This window comes from Rhododendron vialii, chromosome 13a, assembly GCF_030253575.1.
Source record: "Rhododendron vialii isolate Sample 1 chromosome 13a, ASM3025357v1".
Lineage (NCBI taxonomy): Eukaryota > Viridiplantae > Streptophyta > Magnoliopsida > Ericales > Ericaceae > Rhododendron > Rhododendron vialii.
This window is the reverse complement of record NC_080569.1, coordinates 14420832-14447375: the sequence shown is the minus strand read 5'-3', so window position 1 is coordinate 14447375 and position 26544 is coordinate 14420832. Positions and strand designations below refer to the sequence as shown.

The window sequence follows — 26544 nt, the reverse complement described above, 5'->3', positions numbered from 1 at the left end:
AATGTCACTACAAGTTTTTGAAATGCATGAGTAAACTTGTATGTATTCCAAGCATGAAGAAATCTGAAATTAAGTACAACATGCAATATGAGACTATGACAATAGTGGGTGTGTGACACATCAGAAATATTAAGACCACCATCTTTGGATACAAGATTTCTCGTGTTCCATGAGAATGGTAACCACCCTACCACCCACGAAGTCAAACCAGGCATGATGACACAAATGACATCCCCAAAGCTTAGAAATAACTCCCCTTCAATGATTAAATACTCCCCCTCAACCAATGAGTATTTTGACATATCAATTTTTATTGATGCTTTCAAACAAATACACGTGTTTTTATATTTTACCCCACTGCCATTTGACACGAATATTGGGAATAAGAGTACCTCATACCCAATCCTCGGTTACTCAGCGAGTGGTCCAACACAGATGCCTTCACAAAGTCTATCCATTTTGTGACACGAATGCTCAGAGGTAGAGTACCTCACCCCAATTGTCCGGTACTCGATGAACGCCCGGATAAGCATTAAGATCTCACAAATAGACTTTGTCTTTCTTATATATATTTTTTTCAACAGAACCAAGAGAACACCGTATCTAACCAAGATGCCAAAAGGTCAATCGCCGAGGAAACAAAATGAGACATTCCAATGGACATGAGAACCAACTTTCCAATCTAAATAATCTCTCTAATCCTGACGTATAAATGTGGCAATCATAGAGTCATAAGGCATGATGCAACTAATGTCTGAATATAGCGCATGAGTGGAGATCAACAAGAAGTACGCATGCATTTGGAAAAAAAATGTGCATTTAGTGAAACCCATGGCTGACTACTCACTCCAAAAATATTTATTGGTTTCAAAAACAAATAAATATATGAATGTTTTTGGATTTTCTTTATAAATCATGAATTAAGCAGGAAAGCGAATAAAAAAAAGAAATCCTAAAAAATAATTAAAGCAATAAAACTAAATAAATGACTCAACCCATAACTCTAGGAACATTATAAGCAATGCAAATCAACTTAGACTACAAAAACGAGACCAGGGCTCAAAAAGCAAGGTCTACACCACCAGATGAGTCTGTGTCATCTAGAGAGTTGGTGGACAAATCAACTCGATGTCTCAAGTTCAACTTCCTCACCCATATATGTCTAGTCTTGATTTCCTCAACTTTTTCAACGGTTTTACACAAATGATTAGGATTCACAATCATATTTTTTTCATGTGAAGTCATCCTACATCTAGGTCGTTGCATTCTATCAAAATCATAACCAAAATGACGAAACTTACCCCCATTTTTACTAACATGTTGATAATGGGGTAGAGTATTGGGGTACCATGAAGTTGAAAGCAATTAGGTCGAATGTGACCCTTTACGCCACAAAAATGACATGTCGGCGTATGTGTGTCATAACCATGAGAATATGCTAAGTGTCTGTGTGAAGACTTTGGCACATGCAACTTCCTACAATAAGGTCTAGTGTGACCTTTGACTTGACAATAATGGCATGTAGGAATAAATTTAGCAAAATTGTCATGTCTAATATTATAAACCTTTCCAATCACATTTTTAGCCGTATCAATACTAAGGGGTTTCGGCATTACCTTCTTTGGTTCCAACTCATTTGGTTTACCTCCGACTATTTTTGAGGACAAAGCTTAAAAAATCCAAGCCCTGTTTTGTCACTTGTTGGCCTTTGAACATCAAGAATTTCATCTAACTTCTTGGAACCTGTATTCAAATGCTCAAATAGAATATTAGCATTATCAATTTCGATATTTAATGACTATTTTATCTTCCGAGGCAGCGTTTAAATCATTCAAGATCTTGTTCTTTTCTCAAAGACTCTCAACCTCCTTACTTAACTTTTCTTTCTCACTAGTGACACTGCTCAACGACTCTTCCAACTCTTCTGCTTGTTTTTTAACTGTCACTAACTCCATGTTAGACTTATTAAAATTCTCTGCCATTTTAAAATTTGACTCATTAATCTTAATACTCTCCTTAAACAGTATATTGTAGGATTGTTTTAGCTCATCAAAACTAAACTCCTCATCACTTCCCTCATTCTCACTATCGTCTGAGGATTCATGATCACTAAGGTTGGACTGTAAAGAAGCCCCAAAAGCCATAAAGTTGGTGTTATCTACTTGTTCTTCCTCAGAGTTGTTAGATTCACTATCATCATCCCAGGTTATGTTGGCCTTGAAATTAGTCTTTTTCTTCAATTTGTTAATGCATTCATGTGCTAAGTGACCATACCCTTGACACTCATGACACTTTGACCCACTCGATGGTCCTTTAATCCCTTTCTTTTCTTTACCACTAGAAGACTCACCTTCTCTTTTATTTTCAAATTTCTTATTCCCATCACCTTTAGTCATTCTTTTTTTTAAAAATTGTTTGAAGGTTTTGGTAAATAGGTCCATAGCTTCAAGGTCATATGCACCATCACAGTTTGACTCCCTAGACTCACTTTAAGAGCCTGCAAAAGCAATCGACTTAGCCGATGGTTTAATTTTAGATTTTAGAGACTCGGGTTGTAACATATCAGCTCATAAGTTTGGAGAAGGCCTACCACTTCTTCAATAGATTTTTCATTGAGTTTATGTTTACCCTCAAGCATAGTGACCTTCGTCTTAAATCGTTCAGGCAAGGATCTAATATTTTCTTAGTCACCCTAAAAGGTGGGATAGGCTCACCGAGAGTTTCGCAACTATTGACGATAGCGATCAATTTGGAGTAGAATTCATTAAAAGTTTCATCCTCTTGCATTCTAATTATCTCGAATTTAGTAGTGAGTCTTTGTAACTTAGATTGTTTAACATCCGTTCCTTCATGACAAGTTACTAAAATGTCCCATGCTTCTCTTGCGATTTCACAATTTGCTATCTTACAGTGTTCATTAACATCCACAGCACTAAACATTATGTCTAAAGCACGATTATTAGCTTGTAGCACTGCTTTTTCCTTGATAGATAATTCTAAAGTAAGTTTAGGAACTTGTTTCTCCTCTACAGTTTTCATGGGATACCTATACCCTCTAACACATGAATCCCAAATTTCCTCATCCGTTGATCTCATTACAGCTTTTATTCTTGATTTCCAATAATCAAAGTTATCATTATCCAAAATCGGTACACGAGTAGATAAATGATTCATGTTTGTGTTCGTGTTCATCTTGACTTAAGGATCTACTCTAGGAATAAACCCTACTATTACGAGCGACTTGCTCTGATACCAATTGAAAAATCCTAGTTCGCCTAGAGTTTATAGATTTGCTGTGTTTCTATCTCTTCTATTAATTAACCCACCAATTAATAAAAGAACCAAATCGAGAAACGGAAAATAATAAACGATGAACAATACCGAACACAAGATACGTGGAAAACCCCTTAAAAATGGTAAAAACCACGGGAGGAAATCGAACCACTAAAAGTAATTATTGTGCTGTTACAAAAACGATCTTACTTAAACAATTGTGAATCCTTACCGACTGACCAAAGATCGATTTGTCGAATCCACGTATACCGCACCAAGTGGTTGATTGTCGCACGCCTTGAATCCACAAGTCCTCCGATATACTTTCAGAATCCACCGGAAGAATGTTTCAAGTAGTCGAAACAATGGTTCAAATCAGCCCTTGGAGTTATTCGGAAAGGTTGATGATCAATAGACCATAGGTTACTCCAAGAAATAAGCTACACTCTCCTTTCGGTATTGTCTCAGTGTTGAAGCCAGAGAAGAGCAGCAATAATATATTCGGTACCAAGAAAATGCTAACAAGTCGCATATAAGTAGACTACATGAAAGAAGGCAGGTTGCTCGAGCACCGTCTAATGCCTTTACTTGAGTTGCTCGAGCACCATTTCTGGAAAACGTTTCCTTCCATGAAAATCCATGATTTCTTGATTCCCTTTCAGTATCAAGCTGTTGATTGCACGAAATCCTCTTGAAACCTTGATTTCATTACACTCTAATTGCCTTAATAATCTCTACTTCTCAATTACACAATATACTCCCTAAAACAAATGCTCTAGAAGTGAAACACAATAAATTACAACTCAATTAACATGCTACAAATCAAAATGGGTTTTTGCCATGGGATTTGCCAAAATATGGACCTTACAATGGGTTTCATGATTTTGAAAAATTCGTACAATAAAACTAATCGAGATCTATCAAATACGATCCATATTGCATATTTTTAGAGATTCGTATTGAAAGATATGTACAATTTTTTAAGATGTGGAATAGTTGAAGTGGACTAACAACACGGACGGAAGTAGTACCACATTTGATTCTTAACATAACAAGGATGACTATTGATGTGTTCTTCTCTCTCATTTTTAGCCTGATCAAGTCATCAATGTTTTTCGAGATTATATTAATCAGTTCAAGTAACTTTTTTTGCCAATTAAATCTAATTTTCCTCAAGTGTTAACAGACTTATGGCTCTTGATGCTTTCAAGTATTACTCCCTATATACGTCCATAGCTCACTCTCTCTCCCACATTCCTTTCTCTCTTTCTCTCTCTCTTATAAATAAAAAAAATAAAAAACGTAGAAAATTAGAATTGAAAATTTGGATACTTTTGAAGGCAAAACACATTTGCATATAATATAGTATAGATAGATAGATTAAAAGGGACAGATGGAGTGAGATTTTTTTCATGGTGTTATTATTTAACATTCGACAATGTAAAACCCCTGTTTAGAGGCTTACTTGGCAGCCTAGGGGCAGATTTAAAGGGGAACCTCAACCAGTGGTCACGTGCCCCTCTGGTTTACAACTACTTCACTTTAGTCCCCAATGGACTTTATATTTTCATTAAGGATTTTGATATTCGTGCTCCACTTTTTACTAATGGTGCTCTACTTTGTGCTTGCGACCTTAATGTGTGTTGTAATAAGAATACCCCAAGCGTAGACTAGGTCGGTTGAAAGCATAATACCCGGAAGTCCGGGGTCGAATCCATAGGGAGCGCATCCATAACTCATTTGGAAATTAGCTTGCGTAGAGAATTTAGCGTTAGGAACGCTAACCAAGTTCGGCGTTGAGACGACCAACTGAGAAATTTGGTAAATTGCTACTTAACCTAACTACGGCTTTTTAAATGGAGATTAAAACTAAAGGCTAAGTTTGAGGATAACTAATACCCATAACACAAAGGTAAACTTGTTCTTCTCTTTTTGACAAGGATGATAAACATGGTTAGGGTTTGGAGACATTTTGACAAACACTTGGAAGGACATAGCTCCAAGCATCACGTGTGACAAGAGGTCAAGCCCTTGCCTACACGTGATCAAAGAGCTGGTTAACACCTCCAAGCTTTGCTACGTAAAATTACCCCAGACACATGTTTATTCTTAGAAAATGAAGATTAATGAGAGAAGAACAAGAAATACCTTCGGTTACGGGATGTTAATCATTCCATAACCTAGCCTTACTAAACTACTCACACATAATGAAATGAGACATGAAATGAGCTAGGGCAAGGAAAGGGAAATATGAAAACATCCTGAAAATGGAAATAAAAGCTAGATTAAGAAGGATCCCAAGAGTACTTACAACTTTAATGAAGGCCAACCACCCCAAAACCTAACAATCAATGCTCTATTTAAGAGAGATTGAGAGTTGAAGATGAGCGGGAGGTAGAGAGAGAGAGAGAGAGAGATCTAGCTTTCAAAATGAAAAGATAACCCTAAAAATGTGTAAAGGGGAGTTTATATACTATCCCTTTTTAGTTACAAAAGAAAAATAAAAATCTGCAGAATCTGAGGATCATCTACCGTAGGCACTGACCTCCTACCGGTAGGACGACTTCGATGCCAAGAAGGGGAGCTGCTTGAACTGGGATTCTACCAGTAGGCACTGACCCCCTACCGGTAGGTATTGAACGATGCAACTTGGTGGCCTTACTGCTTCTAGTTTGTACCGGTAGGGCCTTACTTCTACCGGTAGAGATTGACATGGTGAGAGCTGTACCGGTAGGCATTTACCTCCTACCTGTAGGCCTTCTGGGCTAGGCAGTCTTTGATAGTAGCTTCATGCTAGGCTTGTTCAATCTCTTTGGGGCTTCCGACGATGCTTCCCAGAATTCAGCCATCACTCCGTTTAGACTCCTCAGGTCTCCGACCGACGTTGGAGTGAGTCTGTGGCGTTAAATACGCCTTATTCTCAAAGAAAACCTGTAAACACCAAAAATGCACCTTTCGCGCAATATCATTCAAAATCATAGAGTTATGCGCCCGAGCGTGGAAAAAATGAGCAAGATAAGCCTAATTATTTACACTATTGTGGGCTTATCACTTTGTTTATGAAGTTACTAGTAACTTTACTTTAAAAGTGGAGCACCATCAGTAAAAAGTGAAATGCAAATATCAGTTTCTTTTAACCTCCTAAAAAGTTTACACTTGTGCTTCAAGTAGTTAAAAATTGTTAATTCATGAACTCTCGTTAGCCTCAAAACTTTTTTTAAAAAAAATGTAGCCTATATTGATTTGCTTCACCATATTTTTCAGAAAATTCACCTCTCATCTATTTTTTGTATTTTCATGAATATCTTATAATTAGGGGTTAGTTTTTCTCAAATTTGATGTTGAATCTATTGCAAATATTGTGTTCTTGAAACGACGGCTTCTGATTCCTAAATTAAGCGTTAAGGTTGTCATTACATACTTTTGATTTCTTCAATTCGTATGTAGCTTGCAATTAGAACTTAAGGGTTTTCAATTGGGGTAACAAAATTCAAGGGCATAACAAATAAGTGTATTCAAATTAGATGGAAAAAGACTGGAAATAACATTGAACTTAATTTTGGGGAAAAAAAAAATTTCAAGAGCATAACAAATAAGTGCCCTCTACACCTAATCTTTGGATCCGGCGCTACTGAGGGCAGGAATAACACCAAACCAAGATTGACAACAGAATAAAAGAATCAAGTTTTATACACTTAACAATGGTTCAAGTCGTCCTTCATGACTTTCCCTCACCTCCTTTACAAAGGTATGGGCTTCTTCCATAGTAGTTGGTGAAGGAATGTCTTCTGGATCCCTTTTGGGCTTAACCCACCTTCCATGAGCATTCCGCACTAACCCCTTGTTTTCTATTTGGTACCAACAATGTGGAATCCTCAACTCATCCACAAGCATGTCACAAGACTTGTTCACCAAGGCAAAATCCCGTCGAGCGTCGGATCGAAACGTTGAGGTTGAGCTTAGAAAACCATCAACAAGATGAAGGTACGTCTCAAGCATATGAAATCCTAGCAAATCGATTTTTCGCTTGAGATAAGGGGAAGACTGTGCGTCTAGCTTTAATTCAGCTCCGACATGAGTGTACACCCACTCCAGAGTCCCAGTGAAATCGTCAAACATTTGTAAGCTCTCATTGAAGACAATCCCTGGCATCCGAGGGACAACATCTTGTTTCAAAACCACTCGCAAAGTCTTGACTCCCATTTGGTAAATCTCGTCTCGAAAAGCGATGTTGCCAACCCTAGGTGCACCGAAAGATATGACACTTATGGGAAGACCGGGAATTGAGGCCGCAGCTTCGTAGGCATTTAAGAGAGCCAATGCACCACCTAAGCTATGGCCAGTGATTGTAAGGCTTACTTCTTCACCTCTCCCCCTATACATTTCCACTAGCTTTTTCACTTCTTCCATGACTTGCTCTGAGGCACTTGACTTGTTATATCTAGTAGCATCACTCTTGGTCGTGTAAAGGCTTAAGAACCCATGTTCCACTTTAGCTTCTCCATGCCCTATAGCCTCTAACTTCCTTTGCATATCCTCGTACCACTCCGACGGCGCCACCGTGCCGCGCCACGCAACGACTATATCCCTCCTTCCTATTCGACGCGACTCTTCCTCATCGCTCACCGCCACGAACCCCATCCAATTGGAGTCTTTACTCCATGTTTCGCCGAGACGCGACCTCTCTAGCCACTGGGGGACATCCACGTGTGACATGGCGTAAATGTAGTTGCTCACCGTGTAACCATGCTTCGTAAGCCCCAACTTCTCAAAGAGCCTGTTACGACTGTATCTACAGCTCCCGCAGAACTCAGAGAATGAGTCAAAGTCGAAAGCATCGTAAGTCGCTTGCGCGAACTCACCGTATTTGACTATCTCTCTTCTCAGCCAAGGGTAAAGCGGATCGAGGAGATTGTGCCAATCGCCGCAACCATGGATTTCTCGCCACTTATCAGATATGTTTTCCTTGGGAGACATCGCCGGTGTGTTGTGCCTGTCCTCCTCATCGAAATGTAAATTCCAATTCGATGGCTGCACAATCTTTTGGGCATGTGTTTCCGTGTGGAGGTGTAGGAGGCTCGAGAGCGATTCGGCAAGGCGAGTGGCACGGTTCATTTTCTGGGGGTCGGGATTGGGATGAGGATCGACCGCGAGTTGTTGACGGGCACGGATTTTCGGAAAGGGATTGGGGGCGGGGCGGAGAGCCGCCGCGATGTGGTGGTGGATGGTGGAGGATACCGATTCCATGGTGGTGGTCTGAGTCCCAGGCACAGGTGGATTGGAGATGCCGGCTGAGACCTTTGGTTGATGTGAGAGAGAGAGAGAGAGAGAGAGAGAGAGAGAGAGAGAGAGAAAAGGATGGGAGAGAGATTTTATAGAGACATGGATGGATGTGTAATTGTGTATAATAATAGTCCAAGTTGGAATTAAAGAATAGTGAATTTCAAATCCTAAGCTTGAATTGAAAATACCTTTTGTTTAATTCTTGAAGCCGCGTTGGGCGGGTCAGAGGTTCGCACATGAGTCACGTATGAAACCACGACGTTTACCAATTCATTGTTCGTGCATGATACACTCCTGTACTAGTATTTGGCACTTGCATTTGTTTTGTAGTAGATAGAGAACATGCATCATGGTTGCCATAATCTTAATTAGGGCCGTAAACGAGTCGAGCGGAGTTTTGTCAAGCTCAAGCTCAGCTTGTTTACTAAATAAGTCAAAAATTCGAGCTCAAGCTCAGCTTGATTCTTAATGAGCTGAGCCTTTAACGAGTTAAGCTTAGTCATTTACTACTAAACAAGTCTCTTTAATCAAACCGAACCTCCTTTAACGAGCTGGGCTAGCTCCACTCGGCTCGTTTACGTTAACGAGCCAAGCCGAGCTCACGAGCTACTCGGTTCGTTTACAGCTAATTGCCAAAATGATTTTGTTCTCAATACAAAAAATTAGTTTGGTTGTCAGTTTTCAATAAATTTTTCGGGAAAGTATTTCGAGCAAAACAGTAACAAGAATTTTAATTTCTAATTCTTGAAAACACTTCTCACTCAGAAATCAATAAGATATGAAGTCGCAAAGTGTTTTGCATTTGAATATCATTGTACCATGAAAGTATTCTTTTGTAAAAACTAGTTTCGGAAACGTCGACCTTACTAACTTTGAACACTTCAATGAAGCGAATAGTTCTACGGAAAACGGCTATTATCGAACAGACAATGCTAAGTTCAGATTCAATTTTAAATTCATTCCGACGACATTCTTTTGCACGAGTGATGATAAGAGGTCCTACTATCACTCGTGAGAGAAAATGCTAAGTCGGAATGTAAAAACACGTTTACCTAACACTTTACTCATTGTGCTTGCTTTCAGTAGTTGTCACCAACCTAGCTAGCTTTTTCCTAATTCCTAATTCCAACTTGACTTAGATTCTTCTAAATAGTACTACTACTACTAAACTTGCTTTCCACGCGTGTTGATACTAAAGTTAGAAGTTAAGACACAGCGTATGTCAGGAAACTAATGGGAACACATAAAAGAAAGAGTGGACTGTTGACTCAAGACTTTTTAAACCTATACCACCAAAACAAGATGCCCTTTTTTTAACTAATTACAGTAGAAGAAGAAAAGAAGTATACACAAAATGCTTTTCACACCCTTCCCTTCTCCGGTTATCTTAATGGTAAATTGATTACTATATATTACCTAGTTGTTGAATAAACTATGAAGCTCACACTACCAATATCAAAACGCACGATATCTTATCTATAGATATTCAACTTACCTAAATAATACACTAGCTAGTGTTTATATTTATTTATTAAGTCTGGCTTAATTATTATGTACTAATAAGCCTGTCTTTTAATTAGAGAGATCAGGTAATATTGGCATCAACAATATGGATGAGGGATGTCCAAAAAAAAAAACAATATGGATGAGAGGGGACAAGGTGGGGTAAAGCTATGTTCATTGGTTAGGTAGTGAGGGAGAAATGCATAGGATTGGAGGGAGGGACTGGGAGGATTTTGTGCGGTGGGATGGAGTTGGAGAGGGGCATGTTTGATTGTCAGATTATTTTTAGGAGGGGTTCAATAAGATAGAATAGAATTAAGAATGGGAATAGAGCAAGCTATTATCTAAATCCAGTACTCTACGCCCCTAATTTCATTTCGACTCAAATACCGGTCAATACTTTTAAATTGATTTTTTCCTTTCGGTACCAGATAAATACCAGACTACTTTTTATTTTTATTTTTAATAAATATGTATATTATAGTAATAAATCTTTTTTTTTGAAAAAATAACACTAACAATGATAAATTCTAAACAATACCCTCTCACCGGTATACTAGTAGAAAAACCAGTACTCCAGCTGGTATAGTATTTCAGAACCTTGGAATAGAGAGGACAAGTGGAGTCTACGGGATAATAGATGAGATTATATGAATATTGCAATTAGTCATACTGTGTTTGATTAGAGTGATATAAAAGTAAATAAAGATGATGAAGGTTATTTTGATCGTTGTATGTGGTGGGAAATAATCTAGAGAAGGAAAAATGACCCCTGCTACATACACAAACAATCTGTGCACAGATTTTGTTTTGGAACCCGCCACGGGTCTCACACAAATAATTTGAGCCATTCATTAAATATAAAACAATTTTTTGAGGGTTCCCCCCAAAAATCAACTCAATCCGATACTTATAGATGCTCAATCCAATCGTCTAACTTTTCATTATTCTAAAATCTGAATGAAAAGTTACATGATTGGATCGAGCATCTATATGTATCGGATTGAGCTGATTTTTTGCAAAGACCCTTGAAAAAATGTTTTGCATTTAATAAACGGCTTGAATCATTTGTGTGGGACTCGTGATGGGCCAAAACAAAATCTGTGCACAAATTGTGTGTGTAGACTTTCTGCAGAAATATAGTGATTACTCAGGCCCCATGTCCGCTAACCAAAAAGTTGTAGACGACTTCTTCATGGTTTTATCCTTATTCAAATTTTTATCCCGTTCATTAGTTTTGCGCCAAACTTTTATGTATTATTGGTTCGTCTCGACGAAAAAAATCAAAAAAGTAAAAAATTAAGACTTTTACACAAGTATTTTTGAAAATATCTGATGATGTAGTTTGACCCATTTAACCGACTTATTTAAGATTCCTTTGCTATGAGTTAAAACGGAGTTAGGACCCATTTGAACCCATCTTCTTCTTCTTTTTTGTTTGAACGGATTTGAACCCATCTTACAAATGGTTTGGATTTGAACCAATTTATAGTGGATACATAATGGTCTCTCATCTAACAGACGGAAAATAAAAGAACACTATCAAATCTAACACAAGTGCCTAACTGGAGAGTGCAGAAAAAGGAAACGATCACTCTCTCTCTCTCTCTCTCTCTCTCTCTCTCTCTCTCTCTCTCTCTCTCGTCCTCCGTAGTAAATGGAAAAATATTGCCTCTGTATTTCAGGGTACGAACCAATTTACAATAGTAGTACTATAATTCTACAAAGTTAGCAGGATCAAGGAAAGAGCCGCATCACTGTTCTTATCTTTCAAAAAAACAATGGCTAAATCATACTGTAGCAGCCATCTCAAGAGCCTACCATATGTGACATGATGAATCGACAACAAAGAAAAAAGTCTAAACCATGACTTACGGTTAAATCTGTATGTCATCTAAAGTTGCAGCAGTGGGCCCGACCCCTCGCCAAATTGTCCCATAAGCATATCATCTGTCTAGGGGATTGGTAATGAGCCGTGTAGTAATTCTCCATGCAACCGTATTGACAAAACTTCCAGTTGTGGGAGTACTGGACCGGCGTGGAGCTGTTGAACTGCTCAACCCACATTCCCATGCTCACATCCTCCATCTTGAACAGCTGCAAAAAAACAACAAATGATTTATAGTTTTCAGACACGAAACCCTAAACCTTAACCGAACAAATGTTAAGGTTTGAGTTCGGATTTATGGATTTGGGCATCACTTATTCAACATGGTACTCTGGCTTTACGTCTCAAGAAAACTATAAGTTGATGGACTTGAAATAACTATTTTATAATGGGTACTTCATTCAAATCCTTCCATTATCGATCGTACTTAGAAAGGAGTTAGAGCACAATACTATTGCTATTAACTTATGAAGTTCAACTTTAAATCCTCTCATTACAAATCCACTTGTCCAAATGGGGCTAAATGTACAAGGTTCCAAAGTTACAAACCCGTAGGTGCCGATTGGCATGTTGAGAGATGATGAATTTAGCAATATCGCTGGTTATTATGTACCCAGGCCCATTGGCATAAGGAGGATATACTTCTTGAGGCCATTCCTGTCACATCAGACCAACCATAAGATACATTAGCCAAAGCTAAATCTTACACTCATCAGTGATATTGGAATGGTTTCAGCTGATCATTTCTGGATAAATTTTGATTTGAAGCTGTCATACCTCGTAAGTGACAGCCCATTTCCCACTTCTAAGAGGCCGATGTAAGAGATTGAGGTTGCCCATGTACAGAGACCGTTTAGGAGAGACGCCTTCGATTTCTTTCATGACAGTGTCCACCCTAACAAATGTGTCGTCATCACATTTCATGATGTGAGCAGCTGTCACATTTTGAACCTGCATAGGGAACTTTTGGGTTAAGGCCTTAAGGGGTATATAAAGCACTGCTTAACAGAGGATTAGAGTAATCCATTTATGAAATAATGAAGGAGATTTAGAAATAAAACAAGACTAGAAGGTGAAAATAAACTCACCCCATACTCGCAGATGGTAATAGTTTTTAGAACCACAAGCTCATAGCGATCCATGAATGGCAAAATCACAATATCGCCAAAGTAAGCAGCTTCTTTCTTCAGAACTGCATTCACCTCCTTCCTTGGATTCTGCATTGGTTTTTCTAATGAGTGGAATTCGCAAATAGAGACTGAACTCTTTGATATATTGGACAATACATAATGAAACAATGATACATAATGAAACAATGACAACAGAAGGAGAAGCCAGTCTAAAACTATAAGAGGTAGCAACCACACAAACATACGTCCTTTTACATATCAGAAACAATATAGGCACCCGCGCAACTAATTATGTTTCTATGAGTGATGATTGCAGGCCATGTGTCATATATTTTTATGGACACTTTCTGCTTCATCAAGTGCATAAAGACAAGTAGAAAATCCAAATTTCAAGTAAAATTCGAGCCAATCTCAGACAATGAAACTTGAAAGCATAATCGACTAGATACTACCCTTAATATCATATAATACCCAAATGACACATTACCTTTTTCCCTGCATCAGATAACACAGGTATCTGAGATAGCAAGAGAAGCAGACCCAAGAAGCCTGGCTCATCGAAAATGTTGTAAACTGGCATCTTATGAGTTCTCTAAAGCAATAAGAAAATTCTGGAATAAAGTTTTCTTCCATAATGTACATTTAGATAAAAGGAAACCACAATCCTGATGATTTGCAGATTTAGGATGCTGAATTTTGTGGAAACATCTCAAAAAACACGCTACGAAATGATATCTTAACTTCCTTCCCCAATTTTTCGCAGTTCATATTAAGAGACATGGATGATGTTCCATGTCGACGTGTCATTGTGCATAGGAATTTGACGGCTTGTAACTATCACTGGACACACGAACCCAAGTCCGTGTAACATAGCGATCTGAGCATTTCTACAAGTACATACTGACTTTTCTGAAAGTTTTCATCCCAAACCAACCGAAGCGAGGAACTCCAAGCCCGCTAGTATCTTCTGTATTAACTCAATTTTGCTTGCAAAAGTTTATGCATCCCTTTAAGTGAAATAGCACAGGGAACCTTACCAATGCAACAAAGAAACGAACTACTACATCCAAGGACTTGATTGCTGGAGATTGCATCCAAGTTTTTCTAACTGCCATGCGTTCTGCAAAATGATTGGTTGCAGAGAGTATCCCAATAAAAAGTCTAACAGGGGTTTTGGGCAATGGGAGAGCTTTCCATTTTGTAGACATTTCTAGTACCCTTTGGGGTGAGAAGCTTGGGTGAGATGTTGGCAGAGAGGTAGCATAAACTGAATCAATATCCACATCACCTTTAATTGCCAATCCAGTTGCATCTCCAAGTGTAAACCCCTGAATCAACAGGTATAAGGTCAGAAGAGAACCTCAACTCTTACATGTAAGACAGTAACTTGTAACAAACCGGTGGCATACTGGATGATGAACTGAACACCACTTATGAACATTTTTGGCAAGATAGAATAAGAATGAAACTGTCCTAAGCATGAAAGAATTTATGCTAAGATTACACATCCATCCCCTTTAGTACTAACTGTCTAATAGGCGTAGATATTACACACACAATGCCAAAAAAGTTACAATTTCAACAAAAAAAATTACACGAAGATCAATATACATTCATAGATATGTAAGCATTTTTCATGGATGCTGAGACCCTTTTAGCACATTAATCACTGGCTCGGGGGCTGTTGTTAGCAATTTGTCTATGGTTGGTTAGCAAAAAGGCAAAAAAAGTCAAGTATGTTTTTAAGTATTGACCCCACTGCTCGAAAATTCTGGCTCCACCCCTGGGGAGTAGTGATCGAAGATACAATGAGAGAAAATAGACTAAAGTGGTTTGAACAAATCGATCTTAGATCAGCCAATGCGGTAGTTAGGACTTGGGAGTGATGTATAGAGGCTAACATTGAGGGGAGGGGTAGACCAAAATTGAATTTAGAGGCGGTAGTTCAAAAGGATCTAGGTTTATAGAATATCAAGGAACACGATGCCCTCAATAGAGCTCAATGGAAAAGACGGATTCATATAGCCGACCCCAATGAATTGGGACTAAACGCTCTGTTTGGTTTAGTGACGATAGGTGATACTCCATGATATCTCAGTCAACACCACAAAATGACGTGTCATATAGCTGAACAAGAGACCACAGCATTAGTGACCTACTAGGTGACTACAAACAGAGGTAAACAGGATCTATAAGGAAATCAAACACCTATAAGCGGAATAGAAGAACCTCAAAACAACTAGTCTCACAGAGCATACACGAGAAAATCTGTTTTCACGAATGGGGAGCACGCGAGTTTGTCAATGAATGTATGATAATGAGAATGAGATAAACAAGTAATCTCCTCTCCTCTAAAATTTCACACGGCCGAAAGCTATATAAATAAGAAATAGCGTAAAAGGAGTGCCATTTGCTTATCCAGCTGTTGTGTAACTAAGCCCATGTATCCCACGAACATCCTCAAGGGCCAATGCTAAGAAAGTTGGCAAGAGTTATAAAGCTCATAAAAGAATACTCATGGATCAGAGGTAGGATGTAGGTTTGTAACATACAGTTCGATATGGAAATGAAGTCACGTGTCGACCTCCAACATTAATATGAAAGCCATCAATACCAGCACGCACACTCAAAACAAACAATCTACTCTCCACAAAAGGAAATGGCCACGTCACTTCCGGTTTCTGTGATCGACCAATGAATCGCTGGAACCATGAGGTTGTCTTGGACTCTTTTGAATCGATTATGCCATTTCGCATCCATTTTTCACATCTCCTATGTCCATCAACTGCCAAGACAAAAAGAAATAAACAGGAACTTATCATTCAATTGCAGTAATTACATAAAACAATATTTCAAAGAGCCTACATTTTATGAGCATAATAATTAATGCTCCATCCCAGATTTAAACACACATGCCCACAAAAACAAAATGGTTATGCAATATCAGCAAAAAGACCAGTATGGATAAATTCAGTAACAAACTCAAAATTTGATAAAAAGGAGACAAAAAAAAAGGGGAACAAAAAAGAACGTTGTGAAATCACAAACTTACCACAGCAAGCAATATTATCTTCGGATTTCAATTTAATACAACTAGTGCAATAAGTTTTCCATGTAGAATTAACAGTTAGACATCATATGCAATGGGTATTTCATCTAAGAGAACCAAGAATAATTTCCATATCCCTCTTTGCTGTAAAAGGCCCAAGTTAAACATGCAATACAAGCAATAAACTGTTTTCAGAAACGTTTCAAGAATCAAGACTTATGGAGAAATCTTATTACTACGAATTCCAATAACATCGTCAAAGTACAAGTGTTTAACTTAACACTGTCTCACCCAGATACAGGAGATATGATTACACCATGAACCTAAGATTTTCAGCTATAGAGCCGTTCAAAATATTAAAGACTCAGCTATAAAAGAAGAAAAAATGACTGACTTCAATCCGTTCCACATTCAAAACCTCATCAGTTGTAAGTTATGGGTCTCAATTATACAAACCACATAAAAATACCATATTACTGCTTATTCACTTATCATTTCACTGATCTTTTGCACATACACTTGGTAAAAACAGGAAGAAGGTGATACTGGATCGATTGCCTGACTTTTCAGTGATAAATCTAACCTCCTACACCTACCAATATAAAAGGTTCCATAGTAAAAAATATAGCTCAAAGGTATTATTCTTAAACTTATTGGTGAACGAACTAAGAGCCTCACAAAAATCCTGCATGACCCACCAATTTTTTATCAAAAGTTGATTCTGTGTCATAGAATGAGGTTGAAACTCATGAACACTTGTTCTCTATTTTCCCTTTCTCCTCCCAAATATAGGGTCAACTGTTAAGGAGGAATAAGGTGCATAGAGGCCCTGCAGGTTTTGCCCAGGAGTTGGAGTGGATGGGGACAGAACAAGAAGGGGGATAGCATGCAGAATTATATATATAAGCTGTCTTTTGCAGCCACTTTATACAATGTACGGAAGAAAGAAGTTCCTGGATTTTTCAGAATAGAGGAGATGGTGTGGAAGCAGTGCTGAGAAGAGTTGTGGCTGATATGAGGACTTGTCTTATTTCTTGGAGGAATATAAAAGAATCCCCCATCAACAATGATCTATGTTTGGCTTTGAATATATCTAGTAGGATTTTTTCTCCCTCATAGCAGTATTACTGGCTCCGAGGGTAGTGGTTTTGTTTCTGAATTAGGAACATTTGCTCTAGTATAGTGTGCTCCTGGTTTACTTCTGTTGTTGCCTTGTTTGGGTGGTAGTGGCAGTAATGTAACTCAGGGGTATGCCCCGGTGTTCTGGTTTCTAGGTTTTGGTTTGCAATAAAATTTAATTTACCCAAAAAAGAAAAACCTTTTCATTCAAAAAGGGTTCAGAGCTAAAACATAATGTGAATAAGCCTCAAATCTCTAGAGATGATTCTGACCTAATTTATGCCTCATGCAATCCATCTGAACCACTAATCAAACCAAGCCTTAAAGAAAACCATCTCACTGATAACAAAATGGAATTAATTATCAAGATATATGAAAATCCAGTCACTAGAAGATCAATTTCTTATTTCCTACATCTTTTCCCATTTGCAAACATTCTTAGGGCAGCGCATAAATACAAAAAGGACATGGAAAGCCGAGAAGGAAAAACAGAACTCATACCAAGCATATCATCTTCATTATTGGATGGTAACCCATCACACCTTTGCGCTGTCCCCCATTGCATCCTGTAACAGGTATTATGTTCAATGACTGGTAGTTCACTCCAATCTCCTCTCAGCCTAGGATTCAGATGCAGAATCTTGGGCGGGTCCTCCCCGACCACCGACTTCAACCCTTGCAATTCAACCATAAATTGTGAAACCAGCACCAATGGATTGCCTCTCTTCGCTGTTGCAAGTTTTGGAACATACTCTTGATGTGCGTGATGCGGTGTCCCCACCACTGTAATGGAAGAACCTGCCGCAAGCCCACAAGGAAGGAACATGATATGGTCACCCTTAGCAAATTCTTCACCACTCATTGAAACCCATGAAGGACAGGACTCAGGCTTCCCCTCAAGTATAGAACTATGGCTTATATCCTTCTCATTGATTTTTTCCACTTCTTCCCACGCCTTCAATCCTAATTCCCATGCCTCATCTGCCATTCTTTCTAACACTGACAAATCCAGAGTCCTATTCCTCCGCCTCATTATCTCACCTGTTATTCGACCATAACGATGCTGGAGAGGCTTTATTGGTGGGGATTCTCCTTTCCCCACTTTTACTGCCTCTTTATGTGACGTCCAGGGTGCATTTTGGTTTTCATTATCTTCTAATCCCCTAGTAGACAAATCCTCCCGGATATTATCCAAAATTGGCTTGATCAAGTCTCCATCTTCGGCATCCCCTGCCAAAACCTCATCCGGAGCTGCATTAGTATCGTCACCACTCAACACCGAAGCAATCTCCAATAACCGAGGGAACTTGAAGGAAACAAAAATCAAGTACAATGCAGCTATTGCCAACAAAAAATGAGACAGCTTGCACCTCCTCGCGGCAGGAAATTCGCTTTTCGGCCTCTTCATCATCTAAAACTCCAAAAAGTAACAAACTTCAAATCCTTCAGAGAACCCAGAAAGCAGGACAACCCATCTTGTCATGAAGACAGGAAATACAGAGGCAAACAAAAAAAACCCAACATATCTGCCGAAGAGAGTATTCTCACTTTTTAACCCAAACCAAACTAAATCCTTTTAACAAACCCAAATCCCTAGACAACCCATTTATCATAAAGATCAGAAATACCAAGGCAAACAAAGAAACCCAATGAATATGCAGAAGAAACCCTCGATCCTCAACCTTAAACCAACTTCAATTTACTAATGCATATCACCGTACCCAAATTCCCTAGCATTGCAGCAAGCATTTGGTTTACAGTGATAGCATAAAAGAGAGATCTTAGAAGCTCAATGCATCAAGTAAATTACCTGTCACCAATCAACAGTAATCGTTATAGGGACAATCAAAAGCATTTTTTTATTTTTTTTTATTTTGATCGGCAAAAGTGACAACGGAAGAGATTGAGAAGGGAGAGGAGAAATGTAAAGCAACGGAAGAGATTGTTCCAGAAGAAGAATGGGAATATGGGAGGGAATGTAAATGTAGAGAATGTGAAAGGGTGTCGTAACCCTAGGTTACTGGAAGCTGGATTAATCGGAATGCAAAGCAGATCAGCAGATGGACGATAAAGAGTGGTACTTTGTGCGCGTTGTAATAAAGTTTTGTATTTTGGGTCTCAGAGTAAAGATACTTGAAGTTTTGGTATCGTAATGCAAATAAGTAGAAGAACTTTTGTCCAGATATTTTTGCGGCAAAAAAAAAAAAAAATTAACAACTCAGGTGTTCCGGGATAGTTTACTCACGTCTCGACTAATTATGGGATCCAATCTCAATTTTTACTTGTAGATAGCCCAATTAGCACCGATGCAAAGCTCTGTAAGACCTGGTCCCAAAAGAGTTATTAGCACCTGAAACCTTAAAAGAGAACAAACCTCAACCCCGTCTTGATCACTAGACTAACTTATCCGGATTTACTACTTTTTTTTAGTCAAACTCAAAATTTGAGTCAAAACTCCCCGAAATGCACTCCACCCCTGATTTAAACTTATATTACCGAATGGAGTTTTACTCAAATTATCAAAAATAAATAAACAACAACTCAAATTTTGCAAGACTATTTTATCCCTCTCAAATTTATAATCATTTTATTAATGGAATTATTACTCACATTTGTGTTTAAATTTGGGTTTGCTCATCTTCATATCAAATGAAACTTTTTTACTTAAATGTTTAATCAAATTTGAATAAAAGTATGAGTAAGGACCGACGATGCTCTATAGAATTATCTTGCCAATAAAAAAACAAAAGTAGAACTTTTGTTTAGCGGACCTAATGTGAAAATAACTCCAAATATTTGCGTAACAATAATTATTGAACCACGCACACTCACAGAAACACTTTACACACACTAACATCTTTTGGTGGATTAATGTGTGTAGGTCTCAATGTGAACATGCTTGTGTAAGTGTTTGAGGTTGTAAAATGATTGTTTGCAGAAACATGAAATAGGTCGGAATTTCATTTTCACGCGGAGAATTGCTAAATAGTATTTTCATTTGGACCCAAGACGGTACCTAGCGCACATTCTTGATCCTTACGTCGTCTTGTTGGATGGTCGTCTTCGGTAGATCTTCCAAAGTAGGAGTATAGAAAAGGAATAAGAGACGCAGCCTATCGTTGTGGTCTCAAATTTAGATGGTTGATTGGTAAGCAGTTGGACCAGAGTTTGTGGGGAGGGTTGGATATCACTTTGACTTGTACTAGGGGGAAAATTATGTGTACAACTTGCAAGGAATAATGTTAATGTTATGCAAAGCTGGCCGGCCGGTAAGATGTAAGCTGTTCGGTACAGCCAATTTTTATGGGAAAAAAAAAAAACTGAACCAATTAAATTGATTTTTGATTATTCCGAAACCGACTAATACTGCCAACAAATCGCACCGAACCGCATTGTATTTTGCTGGTTTGGTTTGGTGCGGTTTATCGGTTTGAACATAATTGGCCAATTCCTTATCATAAATAAAATCAATCTGGGTATACAATGAACAATTAAACTTTTTAGACAAAAATATAATTCTTAAACAATAAAAAAGCATCAAACTCAAACCGTGTATACAAAGGCTAAATTATAATGTTAAATACTATCCCACAAAGCCTTTAGAACAATATAGATCTCTCTAATATTCGGTAGGTTTTGATATCAAGCGGAATTTTTAAGTGTATGAACTATTGTCGATCTGATTTAGTTTGTTTTATGGATTTATTGAAGTAGTTTGTGTCTTTTACAGTATTTGTTTGTTTCGATCGTTTAAGACGGTTTGAGCAGTTTAATAGTCCTACCAAAGATGAAGGACAATAATTATTGGTTCAATTCTCCATCCTTTTCCCACGGTCCCACCCAAGCTCATTACTAGTAAAATACTGCAATAAATAAACCAGTAAAGGACACAAAATTGAGGTAGAATCCTAATTCCCATGCATCATCAGCCATTCTTTCTAACACTGATGATAAATCCAAATTGTCTTATTCCGCCACCTCATCATCTCATCTGTTATTTGACCATAATGATGTTGGGGAGACTTTACATATCGAGATAGGGTTCCCCACTTTTCATGCCTCTCTTTTATGTGAGATGTCCTAGAGTGCATTTTGGTTCTCATTATCTTGTAATCCCAGAGTAAACAAATCATGCATCTTGGATATATATATATATATATTATCCAAAATTGGCTTGATGATCGAGTCTCCATCTTCGGCGTCCCCTATCGAAAACTTCATTCGGACCCGCATTAGTGTCATCGCCACTCGTAGAAAATACATACTCAAACTTTTGGTACTGTAATGTAAATAAGTATAAATCTTGTTTGGCCCTGATGTGAAAATAACTCCTAATGTTGTGGCGAAACATGAAGGGCGCCGCTATTCGCAGCCTTCTATTTTCTCCCATAGCCCGTTAAAAATTTTCAATTATACTCGACAGTTAGTTACCGAAATTGAGATATATTTTCAGCATCCAATTACCGAAATATAATATTTTTTTCAACAGATATTTACCGAAAATATATGTTCGGCAGTTGTTTACCGAAAGTTGAACATATTTTCGACATGTAGTTACCGAAATATAATCTTGTTTTCAACAGCAATTTACCGAAATGTTATTTATGATTTTCAACAACCATTTACCGAAATGTAGTGGGCTATGGGAGAAAATAAAGGACAGCGAATAGCGGTGCCCAACATGAAATAGTTGAAATTTCGCGTTCACCCATACACTAATATTTGCAGTTACCTACCAAACAAAAAACTATTTTTTGTAGTTTGACCCAAAACTGGCACATTCTTGATATTGCACCATCTTGTTTGCTTGTTGTCTTTTTTGTAGATCCTAAGTAAAGAAACAAATAACAAATGCTACATCTGTGTGGTTTTTTTTTTTTTTTTTAAGTTATTATATAGTACCATCTGTTTGTATTAAAAAAATGGTTCATTTTTATTTATTTATGTGAAATGGAATGCATTCAGGGGCAGAGGCACTTGGTGGGGGAAGAGGCACTTGCCACCCCTAGGTCCAACACAAATTAGGGGATAAAAACTAGGGCTACGCGAAAACACTCCCTTGGTGGAGAAAAATTGTTTCCCCTATCAGTCCAAATCAATAGAAAAATCGTTCTTTTCAATAAATTTCTTTGGAATTTGGTTGACAATCACTCTTGGACGAATTTCGGGATTTAAAAGAACAACAAGTTCTATTCTAGTTGATTGTGAAACTATTTCTGCTCTATGTTGATGGATAATTGAACTATGAAAAAATATTAATTTTTTTGTATTATTATTTATGGCTAACTTTAAAACATGAAACCTTTTTTGCGTATAAAAATTAATGTTGATAGTTTTGGATGCCACCTTCGATTTTGAATCTTGGTTCCGTGCTAAATGCATTGAAGTTAAGAAACCGAAATTGAGCATATAATACGGGTAGTAGACCCTTGAGCGTCAAAGATTAGCAATACAATTAGGTTTAAGACTAAAAAATAACAAATCCTTGCTCTCCTGCATGTGGAACTCATCCCTGCAACGAGATCAGCAATAAATCTAGTTACATTACACCAAACTACTGTATCATCCATTAAATTTTTTGTAAGACCTATTCCGGGCCTACAAAAATACAAAAAAATGCCCATAAATTTACCCACAAGATATTATTTTAAAATTTATTGACATTTTTCTGTATTTTTGTGAAATCCATAGTAGGCCTCATAAAAAATGTAATTAGTAGTATAATGATTTAGTATAATGTATGTAGCATCTCTCAGAGATGAGTACAACGATTGGCTTTTTGATAAATGTGATCAATAAATCTGACAGGTTGATTGGCTGATTGGCTGGGGCACCAACATTTGTTCATTGTATCAGAGTTTTAGTTTTCATTAATATCAATTTGACCCCTGTATTTCAAGAGATAAATGTTTTAACCCTCAACTTCCATCCAACCTCTGTATTTTGTACACTTGCAAGTTGACAACGTTAATTACTTTTTTCCATGCAAAGCTGACGGGAGCTTATAAGGAAGAAGGTAGTTTTATTTTCACACCTTATACTTTAAGAAAAAAATATTTGTATGCCCTACCCGTAGCGCCATAAACACCGCTTTAAAGTACGAGTATAAAATAGTGGAATTTTATTCACTATAACGGAAAGGTCGGGAGGGACTATCCAAAAAAATGTTTTCCAAAGAGGCAAATTGATCTAACTTTGATCAAACTTGAAGAGAATTCTTCAATCAAAGTTACACAAGCGGCTTCCGTCCAGGTACAACCAAGTAATTTTAATAATGCATTCAAGGATTCTTTCTGAAAAGTCATCCTTTAGATTAGTGTTCGCAGTTCAAAAAATTATTTGGATTGTATGTCGCAACATGCATGCATCAAACCATAATCGCTTGCCTTTACTTAGCATAAATTGTGAGATGCTTGAGCAGACAATAAATATTGAGAGTTGCTATATGTACCGACCATGGGTGATCGGATCAAGCACCCTACACACCTCGGATGCCGTTGATTCCTGCATAGGCCCCATCGGTTTTTTTTTTAGATTTTTTGGACGGCTCGGATCGGCCGTCCGGTGGCCGGCGGTACGGTTTCCCTCCCCATGGTCGGTACTCATAGCTTTTCCGATAAATATTCAAGAAAAAATTGCTCAGTAGTTCAATCAAAATGGGACAAGAAAAAACTCTTCTATTTTATTTAGGTTTTGCCTTGTCACATCCATGAACGAATTTGCTAGTTCGGCCAATAGAAAAGTAGCGGTCAATATTTAAAATCTTAAAAGTTGTCGTAATTAATATTTCATTATACGATTAATTTGGAGGATCTATATTTTATCAATTGGCATTTAGTACTTGGAAAAAAAAAAACTGTTGATTAGGGGTGTGCGTAGTTTGATTCGGCGGATTATAGAACAAATTCTCAACCAACCCATATTCACCCGTTGAAGATTCCATCCAGCTCCCACTAGATCTCGTTTTACAAAATAATAGAGTAACTCACTATATAAAATACTGATCGCGTCGTTCCGTGTCAAAAATATATTTATAAAACTTTGGAATTTACTACTACTCCGTAGAATAATGGTTAAGACCGAGTGTCGAATTGTTAGGAACAATATGACTAAGTTACTATAATTTCAATTAACTTTTAGATTAATTCAGAAGAAACAGATTTGAGTTGTTTGATTTCAAAAAACTAATTAATTAAGAAATTAAAGCTACTAATTATTTGATTTGAAAACTGATGAGAAAAAGATCTAGGGTTTCAAATCCACTCCGACGACCGTAACAACGATATACATAGGCTAGGGTTTAATTATTCGAATCAGGAGGGATTATCGCTCGGACTTGCAAACCCTTTCGATAATCGTCAAGAAAATAATTGTGTTGTTAAAAGGCATAAACTATCCCATAGCACGAACCGTCTCAGTAGCACGGTCAAGCCGCCTAACGACATGATCCGTCTTACAAGCATAATCTATCTCAGAGCTCCAATCACAATCAATGAAAATCATTGTATAACTCGTATTTGAAAGCGTGCATACAAATACTCAATAGATTAAAACCATTAAAAATCATTTTGTTTGATCAAAACAAAACGGGTTCTTAATCATACAATCAATCCGAATAATAAACCAAAATCCTACGCATAAACAGAATTACTTGATATGAAGTTTCATCTCCCCCTAGACAAGGAGTTTAACCGGCCATGGGAATGGAAACCGTAAAGATATGGACTGATGAAGTCATGGTCGGAATGCTAGAAAATCCACTGATCCGGTCGAGAGCCCACATCCATGAACTGCCGCAGCCGAGAGCTGCTGAAAACCCTTTCTGTCGACTTTTTCTAATTGCCGTCGCAGCCTTTTTTGATGAGGCCATAACATGGATTAAGAATGGAGTTATTACACCCTAGGTCCTTAGACTTTGGAACATGCTACAAGCTGGTCTCTAAACTTCTTAAAATTTGCACTTTAACTCATTAAAATGTCAAGCCTCCAAATATCTACAAACACAAGAAACGCATCACTAATCTCCAAATAACAATATAAATGGACTTAACAAGGCATAAATTAGAAGGATTAAATGAGTATTTTTCAGCACCTATCAAATACACAAAGTGAGGTAGAACCATTTGTAAGGCCAATTGGATTCAATTCAGAAATTGCCGTCCTTGGAGACAATGGGGTCTCTTTCATCTTCCATGCATCCTAGTGCAGTGGCTAGAAAAAAAATATGTTTGTCTATACAATAGCCAAAAGGTATGGGGAATAAATAATGAAACCAATTAAATTTGATGATACTACTGAATTAAGAAGACCCCTCCCAAATTCATACTACTGAACTTTCTTTCCATCTCACAGTGTAAAGTTAAAACCAATACCTGCAGGAGTCGGAAGTTTGAATTCTTAGCAGACCCATCAGCACATCTTAATCCTCTCTATCTGCAACACAAAGGGAGATAAACAAGTTTAACATCAAGAAACACCCAGTTGATCAATAGTGGAATCAAATCCGGTGAACTACAAACAAAAACATGTATATAGCTCTTGCTATATGCTTGCACATAATACATACATATCTATAGATAAATGCATGTAGATAATGGGGTATTGACATACCTTGATACAGCCAAGTAGGTGAAGTTGATGCCATTCTTTTCCTTGCAAAATATTATGAACTGATCCAATTCTTTTCGCGTAGAATAACAAGATTTTGTCTTCGTTAACGGGTAATTTGAGGTGAATAAATCTGTTTATGCTGGGTTTTTTGACCTGTGTCCCGTCTTCTACTCTCTTTCGCACTGTACCTATTTCTCCATCATCCTTTTTCACTATCTGATCCAAACTCCATCTCCCTATCTGTTTCTGTAATGTGGGTAAAATACACTTTTACGTCATAGAATTTACACCCAGCCTCACTTTAGGTCCTGTATTTTAATTTTACCGGACAATGAACTTTTGGTCGAGTATCAATTTCACCCAGCCTTTGTTTTTTTGGGTGCAACGGAAAGAAATTCATTAGATAAAACAGTTTACAGGAAATGAACAACAAAAAGGTAAAAAAGCTACATAAAAATATGAAACCCTGCAGTAGCGATAGAAAACAAGTGTCCTCATCCTGTAACTATAGAAAGCATTAAAGCATAAACGAAGTCAGAGACCTCCTAACAAGGCAGTGGGTTGGATGGACATCTTCGCGCTCAACCTTCGTGATTCTACAAAAAGATAAGTTGGAGGTATCATGTCGGAGGTCGCGCAACAAAAAACTGTCAGCAAGGTGACACTTGGCCTTCGTTCCTGTCTGCATT

The 26544-nt window shown here is 37.7% G+C and overlaps 2 protein-coding genes across 3 annotated transcripts; both read right to left on the bottom strand.

The window, feature by feature from the left end:
• Nucleotides 1-6768: 6768 nt before the first annotated feature.
• On the bottom strand, nt 6769-8611 carry LOC131313251 (phospholipase A1-Igamma1, chloroplastic). Its single transcript, XM_058341462.1, has one exon. It carries the CDS (start codon nt 8518-8520, stop codon nt 6961-6963), a length of 1560 nt encoding a protein of 519 aa, XP_058197445.1. The 5' UTR covers nt 8521-8611; the 3' UTR covers nt 6769-6960.
• A 3102-nt stretch (nt 8612-11713) lies between these two features.
• Nucleotides 11714-19319, bottom strand: LOC131313250 (hydroxyproline O-galactosyltransferase GALT2). 2 transcript variants are annotated; one of them, XM_058341461.1, is made up of 9 exons: nt 19174-19282; nt 19056-19078; nt 17747-18656; nt 15630-15862; nt 14115-14405; nt 13036-13164; nt 12725-12898; nt 12497-12604; nt 11714-12156 (listed from the first exon to the last, which is right to left on the bottom strand). In XM_058341461.1, exons 3-9 carry the CDS (start codon nt 18654-18656, stop codon nt 11950-11952), a joined length of 2052 nt encoding a protein of 683 aa, XP_058197444.1. In that variant the 5' UTR covers nt 19056-19078; nt 19174-19282; the 3' UTR covers nt 11714-11949. The 2 variants fall into 2 exon arrangements, with proteins under 2 accessions (XP_058197444.1, XP_058197443.1); XM_058341460.1 differs by having other exon boundaries at nt 19056-19319.
• Nucleotides 19320-26544: the final 7225 nt, after the last annotated feature.